The sequence below is a fragment of the Aptenodytes patagonicus genome, chromosome Z, assembly GCF_965638725.1.
Source record: "Aptenodytes patagonicus chromosome Z, bAptPat1.pri.cur, whole genome shotgun sequence".
Lineage (NCBI taxonomy): Eukaryota > Metazoa > Chordata > Aves > Sphenisciformes > Spheniscidae > Aptenodytes > Aptenodytes patagonicus.
In genome coordinates this window covers 71,875,520-71,893,272 of record NC_134982.1, presented here as the reverse complement: position 1 = coordinate 71,893,272, position 17,753 = coordinate 71,875,520, and the positions used below count along the sequence as shown (strand labels likewise).

Genomic DNA, 17,753 nt, shown 5'->3' with positions numbered 1-17,753 from the left:
GCTGGCAGAAGGGAGTATTCCTACATACCTTCTCTCCCCAGCTTTTGGAAAATCCACTCAGCCACACCTGTAGCACCTTGCTGGGAAACGTGGAGCAATCCACATACAGCTGTCTCCGCTTGGTTTATTTCCTCGTTCCAGCCACAGGCATGGTATCCCCCTTTCCCAACACATTTGTTGGAAACTTTGCAGGAAAGGAGAAGCACGATGCTTCTGCAGAGGCTATACAGGCACTGAGGGGCCAGGAGCCAGTTTCTCAGAGACTGAAACTCGGACCACTGTCAAAGGGAGCCTGGAGCTGGGTCTCAGTGTCATATGGGAGGAAGAGCTGTTAAGGGTGCAGACTGCGAATCTGCCAAAGAAAACATCAGAGTCAGCTTCTTTTTAGCACTTTATAAACATCAGTTGATCCTTAAACTTGGATTAATCTTCTTCCCCTGGTACTGACGCAATGCCCAGAACTCCCACTGAGAAAAAATGAGAAACCTGGGTGTACAGTGAGAGGTCATTTAGATTGCAGGGATTTGGACAAGGACGTCTCTTACAAAGAAAATTTTAACAAGTATAGAGCACAATAGGTATAAAACACTTGGCCCAGCTCCTTTATAAGGTAGAGCAGCTTCCTCCTCTTTGAAAAGAATAGAAACCTGAACCAGAGAGAGGCACCTGAAAAGAGAGGGAGAACAAGGGACAGCACTGACTGCCATCTGATTTCAGACTGATGAAAAGATTGAGACACCTTGCGAGACACCTTGCAGGTAGATGAGACTGAAGGCTTTCAAATGAAGAGGTGCCAAGTTTTCAAATTCTCTCAGTGTTCCCATGGTGTCTTGTGTTATTTCTTCATCCACTAAAACTCTTGAAATTAAGTCACTGATAGAATTAGAAAGTCAACTTTATGAATATGAAAGTGGGTTTGTAGCCATCAGGATTGCAATGTAAATGATAAGGGCTCAAAAGTCAGAAGGGATATAACTGCCAGAGCAAGGTATATTAATGCATTTCCAGTACTGAAGAACAGAGGTGGTACTACCATCACTGTTCTAAACTGGAAACATTTTTCCTGATGTCTTGCCTTTAAATTAAGGCAAAAGTTGAAAACTTTCTTTTAAAGAAAAAACGAGCGCTAACAAAAATTTGAAAATAACCTTAATCAGAACACCTTCTTCTAACAAAATGTCTTTATAAGCAATAGAATAACATGGCTACACTGGTGGGTGTTTTTTCAAATTAAAATATATTTTGGAACAGACACATTGCAGTTGTAGAAAACTGTACAGAGAAACTATCAATGCTTCTAACAATTTTAGTAAGTAAAAAAAGTAAACAAAGATGTGAAAAAGAATACAAAGAAAATTTACTGGCTTATGAAAACATTTGCATATGCAAACCTATCCCCAAGATAAAATATAAAAATGTATATTGAATTTATGCAGATATGCTCTGGAAAGCATGTCTATTAAAACATTTTACCTAGCCTTATAAAGGACAGTGATAATTTATACTTCGAATGAGAATTAATTTTGCTGTACGTACTCTCTGAATGCCAGCTCACAAACAGCTGCTGCCTAGACAAAAAGTCCTGTTACTTGCTGATGAAGAATGAAGTGTTTTGCCTTTAAACCCATGGATTCCAACTAAGATGAGCCAGAAAAAGTATGCAGAGCATACTGGCCTATAGCAACACTAATGGAACATTAACATGAGTCTCATCCTGTACCTCTATTCCTTTAAGGCCATATATAAATTTGTTGCATCACCTCTAAAGAGGGGAATAAAAAACCCCCAAAATCAAACAACAAAACCCCAACACCCACCCCCCACTATGGTTGCTTAAATAGGAAGTTATTTTGCATCTCTTGTTGGGTGAAATTCCAGATAATTTCTGACATACAGGAGAGCATTTGGAAATACAATACAAAAAGTCTTATTAAACTAATTGTGGACTTGCCAAAATTATTCAGTATGATTAAGCACTCCAACAAACCCCAGACAGAAAGAACAGCTCAACTCTTTCTGATATCATTAAGCTGTCACCTATAAATAAAATCTGAAATTATTAATGGCATCTCTGTGCAAACTTTTGACAGAGAACTGCTTTCTCTGGTGGGCTTTGCAAGTTTACAAATACAGTATTTTCAAATAAAATATTGATATTTAAGAGGCCAGGCTGTATACTGTCCAATAAAAGCAGAATGTTAGCACAGGTTTTCTAAACTTATTTGATAACTTCATTACATTGATTTAAAATTGGATCTGCATATAAAACCTACCAGTAACGTACAACATCTAAATAAGTGACAAAGTGATTAAGCAATCCCCATAGGTGTACTGTTCTGAGAGTAAATAAATAGTTTAAAATATGTATAATGATTTAAAAAATAGAAAATAGTATCCACAAAGTGAAGGCATAGCTAAGTTTCTACATTCCAATTCATAACTTTATCATAGTCCTGAATCCGTTGTTTTATGTGAGAAAGCTTATTCTTTAGGTATTCACAACGTTCCTTTTTCTCCAGAAATGCAGGATCCTGCCAAAAATACAAAAACCTTTACATTAATATATTACACTTTCAGACTCTTCCAAGAATAGTCTATTATCACTTATGTTCTTGATTAAGGACAGTATACAAATATTCTCCAAAACCACACTCTTTTTCCCTGGCCACAATTTCTTATTTCCTGTTTCCCCTTCCTTCATGAAGGGGTGGAAAAAGAGGTTCTGCTTTTATATGCTGTAGTTACTTAGTAAACAGAGCAGCTTTTAAACAGAAATCTGCAAATATAAACGAAATCCTACTACATAATTTAGATTTTATAGGTGTGTTGTGGTATGTCTAATAAATCCCTCCCCCAAAAAAAGCAATGAAGTTTAACTAACATGGACACAAAATTTGAATTCCATGGAAAAAAAAGTATTTGTAATGTATTATGTTTTTAATGGAACACAGGTATACATTTACTGCCCACATTTAAAAATTACAAAGTGAAACCTCTTGGATTACACTGAAAATTACTTTTTGAGAGTCTAAGTCTCATGCCACAAAGAAAACACAAAACTTCTTTTCAAGAGTAAGACTGTTTTCTGTTGTTAACTTATCTGTTGGCTGTGTCAGTCAGTGAATATAACTGAACTGGATCCCAAAAAATAACCAGTCTTCTGAATGCAGAACGCTGAGAGATGAGACATACTTTCAGAAGATGAAAATGCTTAAATGTTGGGGTTTTATTTTTTCCCACATCTGGCTAATGGAATCATTATTCTCAAAGCAGGTTGTTGGCAAGAGTGGAGCGGGTGTCTTAACTTTGCCAAAGTTTTAAAAGACAAAATATACAAAGCCCTGTAGTAGCTACGGATACCCTGAGCTAGCGAATTGTACCTAGTGTCAGACATGTTGGCTATTTACACTCTCTTCGTTAGATTCACTAGCAATGTAAAGCTGAAAACACTCACATTTTTCTTCTTCTTGTATTCTTGCAGAACTTTTGATATCCTTTCCTGTTCCTAATGAGAGACCACACATTTTTAAACACTGTGAGTGTGCTCCATATCTTCATGTAAATTCTACAAAATACTCTCAGAAGTAAAATTCTCATTTGATCAATCCAATCTAGCTGTAACATTTTAGTTGTAAATCTTGTACTTGAGAAATAGTGAAAGTATATTAACTGTAACTCAAAGTTGAAAGCTACTAGGCATGAAAAAAACCCCAAAACAAACCAGAAAAACATGCATACAACTTAATTGCAACTTGGTATCCTTGACTGATGACCAAACAATAAATAACTTATTTGGGGAAACTTTCTCTCCCACCAACTCACTGCCAGTGTTACAAGACATTGTGCCCTAGCTAAAGACGGTCAGAAACTGCCTAATACCACACCTGGTTTCCATGAACCCATTTCACAGGTACTTACGTATATGCTTTCAGGATGGTGAGGAAGCTGTCTCATCAATGCATCCAGCTCATCAAATTTTTTTAATACAGCATGAACTTCCACAGACAGTTCTTTATACTCAGCAAACTGATCATTGAATACTGCTTTGTACCGGTCTCGCATTTCATTTGTTTGAATTGCTGGGTATTTCCTTAAAAAAAAAAAAAAAAAAAGAAAACAAAAGTTTTCAAGGACTAGTTTTAGAGATAGGACTTAACAAACACATGGACCCTTCGCCTTGATAGTGTATTTCTGTATTGTTTGCTAATCTCATAACCTGCTGAAATTTGCATGTATGTAAAGGATTGAAATCACAGAATGACAGACTGGTTGAGGTTGGAAGGGATGTCCGGAGGTCATCTGGTCCAACCCCCTGCTCAAGCAGGGCCACCTAGAGCTGGTTGCGCAGGACTGTGTCCAGACGGCTTTTGAATATCTCCAAGGATGGAGACTCCATAATGTCTCTGGGCAACCTGTGCTAACCCCCACAGTGACAAAGATTCTCCTAATATTCAGGTGGAACCTCCTGTGTTTCAGTTTGTTGCCTAGTCTATGGCAAATCGTATAAAAATTAATTTACGATCTCACACTTCACCATGGAAAGGCCTACCCTTTAAAAGGGAGCATGTTACACATTTAGCACTCTGAAAGTACAAAAGTAGTCAAATTTCAGGGGCTAAAATGACAAGTAATTTCCCATGTATTTTATTTTTTCCTAAATTGTCTGTGTGGTGGTGGTGGTCTGTTCCTTTGGCAGTTATTGTACTTGCTAGATTATAATACTCTGCTTTAACATTTGAGGTTTGGGTGTTGTTTTTTTTAAATTTAAGATTCTTTATTTATATTACTGGTTCTATGCCATTGATACCAGCCCCCATCCTCTCTATTTTTAACATTAACTTAACAAAGAATTATGAGTTCCCATAGCATATGCATGGCAGAGAAACCACGAGTGTATATATGAGAAATGCTGAGTGAAAAACATTACCAAGTATTCTCCATTAAGTTTCTTCATCAAAGTCAAGTCACTTACGCTAAGTAGTCTGGCATCACTATAGGTTTAGGAATGTGGCCTGCAGGTATATGACCATTAAGTAGTTCCGGTTTTCTTTCCACTGATTTAAGCTGCCTGTAAGTGACCTCTTCCCTTGGTCTGTCATCACTTTCATACTGTTTTAAAAGAAAAAAAGAATAGTTCTTAATGAAGTCAGTTTTACTTCAAATGCAATACACATAAACCACAAAATACCCAACTCATTTGAAGACAGGGATACAAGTATTGAGCAGCAGTACAAGCAAATCATAGATATTTCTTACAACCCTCATTGTAATGAGAAAATTAGTAAAGAGTTACAGTAATGTTTCTCACACAGTATCCACTTCAGTTTGTCCTGACAGTGGTACCAGTGACAGATAAATACCTCTTGGGGCTTGGAAAGATTTGTCTTGTATGTCTTAAAAAAATAATTTAAGGAAGTTTCCTTGGATATCCATCTAATTTGTGAATGAACAGGAATCACTCAGTTCTCTGGAGTTCCCTTTTCCCCTGGTTTTCTATTGCACAATTTATCCCTTGATCCAGAAATAAAAGCACGTGGAGTCTTGTTGGAACATATAAAAAAGGATCCTGATCCAGTACTGAAGCAACAGAGAAACAGTGGTAGGAAATTCACAGTATCTAACAGGAGACATTTAAGACTGAAATAAATGCATGCTAAATTCTCTTGGAATCATCAACATCTGCTGTTAAGATCCTATACAGTCTTTGCAGTGTATGCAACTGCATCTTTGTGCGGCAGAAGCACTAAAATTGCTGGTACTTCAAAACCGGCAGGGAGGTCTTTGGAGCAGTCTCAGAGACACAGGAACAAGCTCTACTCACCGAGTACCTACCACTGTGCCTCCACTGGCTCTCCTCCAAATTAAGCAGACAGCCAGGAGGAAAGAGAGTCTTTAAAACCTACAACGCATCAGATGACCTGCTGTTCTAGCCATGTCTGCCAAACTCTGTGATAAATGCTACAGAACTTGTCACTTCATAAAAGAGGGTAAGAGCACATACAGAGGCAGTCATCGGTTTTGCTATTCACAGTAAATTTTATAACCTAGCCTAACTAGTAGTAACTTCTTTACAAGCTTCTTCCGAATCGTCTAGGTAGGAGAATGTTGTCTGGACTACGTTAAAGAATTAAGCCTAATCTCTTCCAAGCCAAACAAGTAAATAAATAGATAGGTCAATCAAAATAGTCACAAGAAAAAAGACAACCATTTGGAAGTACCAGTAAACAGAGAAATAAATTCCTATTTCCTACCTTCTTTTCTGGAAAAGAGGACTGTGTTTTCATCTATCAAAAAATGGAAAGAACTGTAAGTTTTATTTTCAGCAAAAATAGTATGCAAAAGCACAGACTCTTAAAATCTAAACTTTTTCGAAATGATGCTGTACAGAGAATTACATTTATATTTGGGTATGAAGAAATTTAGCGTAAGGAATATTTTCAGATCAATTGATTTAGACTGTTAAGAACGGTGGAATGAAAACAACCACCCAAAACCCAGAACAATGAAAGGATCTCCCAGAGCATAGCGGTAAGGAACAGCTTGCAGAAAATACTCCATCCACTTCCCAGTCTCCTTTATTATTTCACATTCCAGCCCGTATTAACTCACTGACACTCTGCAGCCTAATTCATTGCCTGGAAAACACAACAGCGCGCTAACGGTAGCTTAACCAGCAGCTGTTTTGCACAGCACTCTCCTGAGCCTAACCTATATTATAAAAGTATTCCCTTTAGAAATATTAAGTAACTGGAATAAAAGAACACGGATAGTAACAGGGAAGAGTGACTGAACACCTGTATAATAATTCCAGCGATCACCTCATTCTTCCAGGACATATTAAAAGTCGGTTGAAACACTTCTTACCAAAGAGCTGCAATATACTTTTCAAAAGGGGAGTCTCAGTTTTATGCAAGATGGTGGAATGGAAAACAGTGTTAAATGAAAATGCTGCACATCGGACTGCAGTCACAGAGCAGTGGAAATGCAACTTTAAACTCACTCTCTCATACTAAAATCACTTAAATGCTGACCCCTCCTTAAGTTAGGCTTATGGAGGCTTCACATACATTAATTTTTATGCTATATTAAGTTTTATTAATTTTTTAAAGGTTTTTTGGTGGTGTTTTCACATGAAAGAGGTTTTACACAAATGACTTTGAATTCTATAGTTGACAGTGGTAACTTTCTACTATTACAGTTTATCATTAACCAGGCGAGTATTGAATGCTTCTAGTAAGGGCAAGGTCAGCAGCAATGCAAAATACTTGATGTGAAAAAGATGAAGTTGATTAAAATCTCACCAACTCTGTTGTTACTGTTATTTTCTGATTCGTATTGTAAGGAAAACTGAAAAGACATAAAGAAGCAGCTTGGAGTTTTGCTTGCAAAGTAAAAGTAAGTACTTCATGTTCTTACGGTCATTCACACCAGCATTTGATGTGCTGAAAGCACAGCCTTCAAAATAAATGCTGGGTGGCTTTAAGCCTAACCCTACTGAACAGCTGAACAAGCACATTGTTCATTTCTTCCTTTGTTTGGAAAATACACACCAGGAAGTAGTTCATTAGCTGACGCAGGAAGAGAGCCGAGTATTACAAAGAGAACAGAGCCTTACCAAAGTGAATTTAAAAAAAAAAAAAAAAAGTCCAAGAATTTGGATCAGATGTCTTAAAAAAAGCCTTTCATTTAGTGACCTCAAATACTATTAAGGCTGGTGAAAGTTCGCCCTCAAAGGCTATAGACCTGCTGCAGAGAAGACACCTGACACAACCCCATCTATGGCATGGAAAGATCTTACAACTGCTGCCCATCACTCCATACCCAGTAGATACAAAATGATAACTAATGACTTACCTCTCGCTCCATCAATTCCCGGTGCCTCCTAGCTCCTTCATGCCTCCATAACTTTAGAGAAACCACCGCGCTAATTAGATAGATGACCACCGTGACAAACAAGAAGATGATTGCTGCTGTCTGACCTCCCTCTACACGGCAAAAAGATGCATTTATTGGCGTCTTAAACAACTGGTAATAGCACAGCCCACCGCGGTTGGTATCATTTACGTACACTATGGCAGCCGACATGTACAGAAAGAACAAGGCCACGTTAATTCCGAACTCGGTCAGAGGCCACCAGTTGGAATCGAGGAGGATAGTCCGGTAGTACATCGACATGCCCAGCACCAGCAGCACTATCGTGACTATCCATGCCATTCCCGCCACCACCAAGATGAAAGGCGTTTTGGGTCCGCTGTAGGAGTAGCCCCCGTAGGCGCTGCCAGCCCCATAGCCGTAGGGCTGCGAGTACCCGAACATGTTGTACCACTCGTTATCCTTGTGCACGTAAGCCGTGACGCAGGCGAAGACGGCGGCGCCCAGCAGCAGCTCCGCCACGCAGAGGATCCTGAGCAGGCCGGCCCAGGACTTCATGTAGGCGTACCGCTGGTTGTAGGCCTCCACCCGCTCGCTGTACGTCTGCCCGGTGGCAGCACGGTGCTCCAGCGACCCGAAGGGGTCCCCGGGCAGCATGGCTTCGGCTTCCTTCCGCGAATTGTAGCTCCCGCCCGATCCTCCGTAAGGATCCTTGTAGGAGCCGGGCACCGACTTGGGCTCCGGGTGCAGAGGGGCCGGGGAGGGCGGCGGCGAGCATTCGACCCCGTCCGAGACGTACCTGATGTCGGAGGCCGTACTGTCCCAGCTGGAGCCGTTGTTGCGTCTCCCTTTGAAGAAGTTCTTCCACGAGTCCGGGATGAACCGCCGGACCGGCTTGAGCTCGGCCGGCCCGCTCGGGCCACGGCTGCCCTCCCCGGGGTGGGCGTCGGGGCCGAAGGGGGGCTGCAGGGGGAGCGGGGGCGGCGGCAAGGGGGCGGCGGACCCCGGCTCCGCGTCCCAGGGGAGCGGGGAGCCCGGGCCGGCCCCACTGGGCAGCAGGGACCTGCCGGGCCGCCCGCCCTCCGAGGCGGCGCTCCTCGACATGGCTAGCGCTCGGCCCGGCGTCAGGCGCTCCCCGGCCCCGCTCGGCCGCCTCTCATTCACCCGACGGGAGGAAGCTGCCGCGGAGTCCAAAGGGCGGCTGGCGCCGGGGGGAGGAAAAGGGACGATCCCGCCGGACAGCGCGTGGGGGGCCCGGCCCAGGAGCACCCGGCGCTCCGCTCCGCTCCCCGCCCGGCCGCCCCCGGCACCTGCACCTGCGCCGCCCCGCCCAGGCGGCCTCACCTGCGGCGGCCGAGCGGCCTTCGCCCGGGGAGGCGGGAGCTTCCGGCCGGCGAACCCGCGGCGGGGAGCGGCGGGCCTTGCCGAGCCGGGCGCGGCGAGCCGAGCCGGCACGGGGGGAGCGGCCGCCTTCCCGCCCGCTGCACCGCCGCTGGCGGGTCGGCGGGGGAGCGGGGGCGCGGCCCGCCGGTGAGGAGCGCCGGGTCCCCGCGGTATCGGTAAGCGTGGTGACTCACGAGAGGGACCGGCCTGGAGCCGTCCCGGTTGCGGTGAAACCCTGGAGTATCGAACAGTCTCTCCGGAGAAACGAAAACCGCTTCTCTCGTGTCGGTTTTCGAACCGGGGATTGCGCTTTCCCCCAGCGCAGCTGCAGCTTAAGGAGCAAACCGGCACGCTGCGGCGTTCGCTTCTGCAGAACGCGAAGGACGCGAGGACCTCTGCTTGATGGTTAAACTTCCCCCCCGGTAAATTGTGGAAGTGTTTTACTCCGTAAAAAATGGAGTCCATAATAATCTGGCATACAACATGTATTCAATTTATATTTTAAAATATTTTATTTGTTTTACTGACGTTTGATTTATATTTTGTTTATATTTTGTGTTCACATAAAATATCTGTGGCAGAGTACAAAACAGCATTAATACGGTAGGCGTTTTATTTACATTGTCAGTATGGGATATCACACTTTTTACATATACACTATAGTCTCTTTCAGAAGGTTCAAACTTCCCAACAGCAATTTTTTTGAAGGTATAAATTTTAATAAAACCTTCAAATGCTAACAACTTACCAAATGTAGACTCCAGAAACCTGGTGTACAAATGCAAAGTAAATAAAAAGGTGTTAAATATAAAACTAAAGAGTGACACTACCTATCTGTAGTGTCTTTCTAACTCTATTAGTCTTAATTTATTGTTACCTCTTTTTATAAATATGGATAACTCTCATGGCTCAGAACATGGAGGGAATGGCTTGTGATTTAGTATTCAGCTCAGGTCTGATCCTGCAAAGCTAAGAGGAAGCTGAGGAAGCTTGTCTTGATGCTGACTTGGCCTTCTAGCCCACCTACATAGCTAAAGGAGTACTTTTGTGCAGACTGCGCCCTCTTTAGCAAAGGTCTTTGTAGCATACTAACCTATTCTTCTGAGTTAGTGGTTGACATTTTGTTACATTCAGTCACTATACTATTCCTCTATTTTTAATTCGTCTTCCTCCACAATTGCTTGAGCTGCAGCAGGCAGAGGCTGGCTGCGAGGCAGTTAATTTCCACTGCTTTAGCTGGAAGTAGGAAGGAATCCATCCCACTCGTTCTCATTCATTCTGCTTTTCTGGGTCTGTACAGCCATCGCCGTAGCATTCACGTCAGCAGGGTCCCCCTCGTAACTAACAAATAATTCTGGCGTGCCACGATCTTTTATCAGTAAGTGTCTCAAACTTTAACCTGTAAAATTATCACGCCAGCGGTAAGTTACCATGGAAAAAAATGTTTCCTGCTCTCTCAGCACAGAAACTGCAGTATGAAGGACTGCCCACACACTACACAAGTCTCTGCCCTTCACTGATGCTCAGCTTTTCTGGCAGTAAAAACCTCTTTCAAATTTTCTGACGGTAAGAACCTGTATTCACCACCATTAATTCAAGCCTTACGCATTATTGTCTTACATCACTACCATCAGTATTACGTTTTATGGCTCTGTGCACATCTTCCAATTATAGGTGTTTGTGCCCAGAACTCAACACTACATAACTTACATGAGAACCCACGGAACATACTGAAGTTTCTCTGAGATAAAGCTTGAAATGGTACACACCCAACTAATTAATGCAGATACAAAAGGTTTACCAGTATTTAAATGTGTACTGCAGACAAAATTAATGGCATAAGGAAGTCTACAACTGATTTCTAAAGTTATAAATGTTTTGGCTTAGACTAGGGAGATTGCAAAGAAACACACCAGTTTGGGATACCTTTCTTTCTTCCTGACTAGCAACCAAAATTATGTTTAATACATCTATTGGGGAACAGGGTGGTTCTTGGGTAATACAGCCTTAGTCTTACAGGCCGGTATTTCATAGTTAAACTCAGATGGCAATAGTACAGTGATAAATATTAAATACTTTGTCAGATGCCCTGACAAACTGTCTCTTGGCTAAGAAAAGGAAAAGTTAGTCTCATTTCAGTTAACTGTGATCGCAATCCTTTATTAGAAAAGACCATCACAGTTAAGCCTTTTTTTCGATTTCAGAGATATCAAGGTTATAGAAATGCAACTGCGGCTCTACGGGTATAAATGATCCCTACGGTTCAGAAGACCCACTAGAGCCACAGTATAGCTTGTCATGCTGTGTCACCCCATTAGCGCTACACGGTCTACAAGTACAGCACTACAGTCTCGCAACTGAACAAAATTAGTATTTTTTCAGCATTCTAACATCTAAGACAGGCACTTCAGTAGCTGTAGTTTTATAAAAAACTTCATTCTAAACAAAGGTGTACTCTAACTAATCTGACAGGCAAAAATTCCACAAAATAAAAATCAGTGCTGCTATCTAATTTCCAAAGAAGTGCTTGTTAAGATGTTTTTGTAGTTCCATAGGTGTACAACTGCTTCAAAGGGAAGAAGAATAATGTCCCACTATACCTTCTTTATCACACCTCTCACTAACACTACATGTAAGTAGAGAACATTCTATCGCAGTTCCAGATGAGTGTTTTGTGTCATGATAAACAATGGGCAAAGCGCACCACACCCTTTGTATCAGTTCAATTTTATTCTCGCTTAAATCTTTTTGTTTGCAAAACCAAAGGTTTTATCCAGGTCGTGCACTGGACAAACAGACCTATGCCTAGGTCAGAGAACTAATATTCGATACAATGGAAGAGAAAGCTAAATAAGGACTGAAAACAAGATTGTAGTTAAAATGTTGCTACTAACATTGTAATTCTAAGTAGATTTGAACTGAAAAAAGTTTTAAGCGCCCAAATATAAAATATAAGGCTGCAAGTGAGGGAAAATGTCACATTACAGATGTACACTAAAGATGTTTCTGTATGAAAGGATTCTTTTCCTTAATTTATTAAGAAAGAAGGCGTTCTTAAAGAAAGTACATGTCAAGTTTACCTCCCAAAATGTCTTTTTAGTGGTAGCTTCCCAACATCTTGGATAAAAGCAATCTCAGCTGAAAAAAATAATCACCGGCATCATATTGGGTAGATCACAATGCACATAGAATTAAAGACACTGGAAAATAAACAATTCATATGTTTAGTTAAGTGGTCCTGTATATATTTGCATTATTTTGGATACCAAAACAGTTTATATATATTTGAAGTGTTTATCACATTACCGTAACATATTTACAGATTACCTCTAACAAATCCCTACTCTCCGTCAACTGTGTATTTATTGTGTAGAGTTATTATTACATAGCCTGCAAAATTAATCTGGATGTAAAGCCTTAGTTAAGACATAAAGCCTTTTATTAGAAGTAATTAACATAGCATAGGTGACCCAGCTGTCTGAACAGTGATTTTTGGATTACATACCAGAGTATTAAATTACATACAGAGTAACCACCTGCTACTGGATTGCCTCATGTTACACAAATTTTTTAAATGCACTGCAAACTTTGGTTTTGTTTACTTTATCTGGGAAAGGCTTTTTAAAGCCTTTTGAATCTGTTGATGTTACTTTAAAGGGATCAGTAAGCAATGAAGATCTAGTTAATATAGTCTACAGGATTTCCAAAAGGCTTCTCACCAAGTCCCCCAACGGCTTGTAAAAGAAACCTTAAGCCTTAAAAGAAGCCTTAAGCCTAAAAGGATGACTTAATAATGAAGTCTGATAACTAGCTAACAGACAGGAAATGCGGGAGGGGAGTATGAGTTAACAGTTAACTCCTGCAATGGAGGAAAGTTGCCAATGCCGTTCTGCAGAGATCAGTGCTAGGACCTGGGCTACCCAGTACATTCCTAAACGTAACCCTGTGAAAGAAGGGGGTGAAGAGTGAGACTAGCAGCTTTGCTGATGATGCTAAGCTAGACAGCCTAGTAAAGATGTGGGCTGTCAGAACTGTGCCAGGACTTTATGAGACTGAATGACAGGGCAATAACATGACGAAATTCAACGTACACAGGTACCTGAAGTCCATGCAGTAAAAAAGGGAAAGAAGGATTTAAAATACTTGCAACATGAGGGCCTTGGCTTACATATTTATAAAGCATCACCTGCGCCTCACTTCTGGCAAGACAGATACTTGTTTAATTCTTTCAGTTAAGTAAGTTTTAAAGATGTTCTTGGTGTTGTTTCAAACCTACAGGAGAGCTTGAATCTTGGCTATGTGTCTAGCATATTTATGTACCAGCTATACGTGTTTACCATATGTGGTTCTTTTAGTTAGGCAAAATCATAGACAGTGTTGAAATTTTGGTTCCAAAAATGTATCATTATGTTACTGATAAAAAAAAAAGAATCTACATGCAAGAGTTACACTGATCTTACCTTGGTTTCTCATTGGGTTTGCTAACATAGCAAGATAAGGCAATAGCTCCATCTGAAGACACTCTGGTGATAAACAGAAGCTTGAAAGGTTTTGCAGCAAGACAGTTTTCTTGATACTGTAAGAGTTGGGGGGAACAAAAACACAAGTAAAAAACCTGCTAAACCATAATTAATGTATATATTCTGTACCATAAAAAGCAGCATGATGACTTTAGTGACAACTACACTCAAGTTGCTGAAGAATGAGTTCAGAAAAGAGATAAGCAGTTGGAGTTAACATATACAGATCATAAAAATGGTGAATTCCTTCATTTTTGCCTTCACTGGATATTAAAGTTTCCTGACAATTTTTATCCTTTGATTATAGATTTCACCACCAATGCAGGCCAACATTTTTTTTTTTGCTAGACTCTGCGAGAGTATTGATTCAAATGTAAAAAATTGCCAAGAGCTTTGGTATCTCATGAACGAGCTATTTCTGATAAACACATAAAACACAACAGCAGTAATCTGTTAAACTCACATGACAGTTTAAAGTGGTTTAAACTTAACACAAACTTAAACTTACTTTTAGGAACACTTTGCAGTATTTCAACACTAATTTTGTCTCCATGAACATGGGATTAAGACTCTCCCGTAAGTATGGAGAGAGACTAACTTGGACAGAGAGTAGACTTTGTCAGGGGCTCCCAATTTATTTTTCCATTAAGGGAACAATACAAACGTACCTCTTCAAGCAAGTATTTTTTTAGAAGTAGCTTATAGTAAAATAAGATATTCGACAAATTTAACATTGCATGCAAATCTCATCTGTACTACTCACTTCCCTAAGAAATCTAAGTGTAATACCTTCCTGAAAACATCAAGCATTTACCTTTTAATTGATAAGGAACTCCTGGGGCTCATATAAAGGCCAGAACCCCGTTCCTCCTTGGCAATGGGCAAAGGCCCTGGATGTGTTTGAATGTGTCACCCCTCGGGTAGCCACAGATGCACGGTATTTTTCCGTGCCAAATTGTAACTAAGATAGAAATCAGGCATTGCATGAACTCAGGGTCTCTGTACAGCGTGTCCCTTTTGAAGTAAACCGCACTCTATCACGGCAGTGACACAACGTGCCCAGAAGATATTCAGGTTACTGTTGAAAGCAACTGAATGAAAAAGCTAGCTCAAGTGCTTTAGGGAAAAGGCATATGGCCTCTGATACATTTTTAGCGTAAGTTTGTTCTACTTAAAAATACTTTGTGGAATATTTTACAAACACTATGACCTGCTATAATAAAATGCTGACAGAAGGTGGAAAAAATCTGTACACAAATAGCCTGCATCTCTCCTACTTTTGATGTAGTTTAGCATTCATTAACAATTCACCGTCACCTATACTATATTAGGTGTTCGAAGCAATACAGCTTGTAATAAAATGATTGCCTTCTACCCTTCATGAACACTTAGAGAAAAATCTAGAAGCTCATTTTCAGAGTATAAAAAAAAAATGTATATATGCATAAAAAAATGACATTTACATTCCTAAATGCTTGTTCCTATGAAGGACATCAGCAGTGTTCTAATATTCACTGGCTTTCACAACATCATCTATATCAGCAAAAAATCTATATAGTTCTGGTATAGATTAAACATGCTTACAGACATATGTGAAATATCCTATTTTAAAACAAACAAACAAAAAAACCCAACCCAAAGAAATAAATTTTTAAAAAATCAGTTCAGGTTTTGCACATTGTAAAAGGAAAGACATCCTATAAAAGTTAAGATACGTTTAGTTGGTTAGGGAGCGGGCACTCATGACCTGCAAAGTGATGCTCATGAACAAGAGGTAGGCTGGTTTCTTCCCAGAGAAGGCTAATGGTGGGGTGGCGGGGCAGAAGCCATTGCTGTCTTCAGCTTTCTAATGGGTGGTAAGAGAAAGGTGAGCTCAGATTCCTCCCGGCAATGCCGAGCAGAAGGATGAGAGGCAACAGGCACAGCTCGCAGCAAGGGAAAGCCCGCCCTCCAGCACGAGTCAGTCAGAGAGCGAGAGAACGTCTGTCAAAATTAGAATATAGATGAGATGGGAGCAAGAACAGAGATGTGTAACTGCGTGAATAGCAATTTTCAGGTATATTGAACAGGATTTTTAGCAACTGCTGACTCTACCAACAAATACGTTACATCGTTTTCAGTTGCCAGGACATTCTTGATGCAGGCATAAGTACTTAATTGTATAGTCAATATTACATAGTAAATAACATGTAATTAATTATATTATGCTTTATATAATAAAATTAATCTAATAATTTTCATATCCCCTCATCTCACTATTTCTCCTCAACTGATTTTGGAACGGATACTGTGAAGTATTACCTAAACATGGACAGCCAAAGGCATTATGGATCCTGATTTAGCTGAACGCAGACAGTACTACAGTACAAGTATCAAATTCTTATGAATCATAGTTTTTAAATGTCAAAAAAACAGTACTATGGCTATACACAGGAAGCAGATAGGAAGTAAATTTACAGAACCCGAGTGTATAAAATGTTGAATTTTCAATAGTAGGAAGGTGGAAAGTATTTTGGAGTGGTGGAAAGGGAGGCAGGGTAGCAAAGAGAGGTGGAAGAGCCTTTCATCTCAGAAAGGAGACCACACGTATCTCTCTTAAAGGGAAAGGAGGAGTTGAGAGAAAAAGGAGGGAGGAAAAGACAGCAGAAGGAATCTCACCCATATACACAAATAAGGGAAACAGTAGCTGAGAGGTTGCAGGGCTGTTTTGCAACCTTTGGGAATACGAGTACAGAACATAACCACACAACTGTGTATAATTCTGCACAAAAAGCAAATTTTTGCTTTTGTACAGGGAAAGAAATGTGGTGGCTACCTGCCTAGCTTTGTGTGTGTGACAGCACATGAACCTAGTGCAGCTAGAGTTATCTAATTTTGTTACATACATGTAGTGGATCTTTAATGAAGCGTATGTTATTTACCTAATAGATGTAGACAGCTGCTGTATCAGTTACCACAAATTTTATTACCCTTTTTATACTGTCATTAATGTCCAAACATGAATTAGAGGTCACCCTAAGTCTTACTTTAGCAAATCTAGCTATTAGCAGCTGACATTCTTTTCTCATTGAGAAGGAAGAATGAGTCGAAGCCTTCTTACTTTTGCAGTAAATTATTTTCCCCAGAACATGAAAAGAAAGATGGAAGCATCTTTGCCACTTTGTATCTCCTGTCCTTCTGAAGTATCAAATTTGCTTTCCTTTCTTGCCTTAGATACTGCTGCTGCTTCATATTTGAGTATGGAGCTCCCTTTCTTCCTTGACCAAAGGTCATTCTGCAATGAGCGGTCTCTCAAGAAAAGCAACAATACAATCAATCAGGATAAAGAAAATTATTAAAAAAAAAAAAAGTCCTCTATTTATTACCTTGCTACTGTTAATGTTCTAAACTGAAAAAAAAAAAAGAAGAAAACTATGAACAGAAAACATTTTATAAATAGGGGCACTAAGAGAAAATTTGTTTATTAGGAAGGCAACGCAGTCACCTAAACTAGCATGCTTCATTCCACTTTTGTACCTTAAGACAAAACCAAGATGCCAAGTATTCTTTGAATAATAAATACCTGTTCTAAAAGAGAAGCTGGCATTCTTGCTTACTCATTCTAGCTCTGATGTGTGCACAGCTTGCCTTTCTTATAAGTATCTTCTGTATAAATAAAGTACAAATGTAAATATATAAAAATCGTATTTCAGTTACATTTTGTTCAATTGTCAATTTCTCATCTATTTGTATGACCTGTATAATGTCCCCACTGAAATATAAGAAGGCAAAGAAAACTAACCTTTCATTTAGGTGGTTCCTTTCATTTATTGTTCCAACAGCCTACTATTTTCACAATGATCTGAGCTCCAAGGAATAAAACCCTTCTTTTACTCTAATCTAATACTCAAACTTTAAACCCACAATTTGGTTTAATGGCAGGTGAATGTTCTTTATCGAACTAAGGGAACTTATCCTTTAGATAGTTATCGATCTCTT

General features: G+C 40.2%; 1 protein-coding gene across 2 annotated transcripts; it reads right to left on the bottom strand.

The window, feature by feature from the left end:
- Positions 1 to 1,218: 1,218 nt before the first annotated feature.
- Positions 1,219 to 9,161, bottom strand: MARVELD2 (MARVEL domain containing 2). 2 transcript variants are annotated; one of them, XM_076362390.1, is made up of 6 exons: positions 7,855 to 9,152; positions 6,252 to 6,284; positions 4,973 to 5,109; positions 3,919 to 4,090; positions 3,455 to 3,505; positions 1,219 to 2,531 (listed from the first exon to the last, which is right to left on the bottom strand). In XM_076362390.1, exons 1-6 carry the CDS (start codon positions 8,974 to 8,976, stop codon positions 2,415 to 2,417), a joined length of 1,632 nt encoding a protein of 543 aa, XP_076218505.1. In that variant the 5' UTR covers positions 8,977 to 9,152; the 3' UTR covers positions 1,219 to 2,414. The 2 variants fall into 2 exon arrangements, with proteins under 2 accessions (XP_076218505.1, XP_076218506.1); XM_076362391.1 differs by lacking the exon at positions 6,252 to 6,284 and having other exon boundaries at positions 7,855 to 9,161.
- Positions 9,162 to 17,753: the final 8,592 nt, after the last annotated feature.

What these genes read in the sequence shown, in the direction of transcription:
- MARVELD2 (XM_076362390.1), bottom strand. Translation starts at nt 8,976, where the DNA reads ATGTCGAGGAGCGCCGCCTCGGAGGGCGGGCGGCCCGGCAGGTCCCTG. An exon ending in GTGATGCCAGACTACTTAGC is followed by an intron (nt 4,091 to 4,972) that starts GTAAGTGACTTG and finishes TTTTTTTTTAAG; the next exon opens with GAAATACCCAGCAATTCAAA. An exon ending in AATACAAGAAGAAGAAAAAT is followed by an intron (nt 2,532 to 3,454) that starts GTGAGTGTTTTC and finishes TATTTTTGGCAG; the next exon opens with GATCCTGCATTTCTGGAGAA.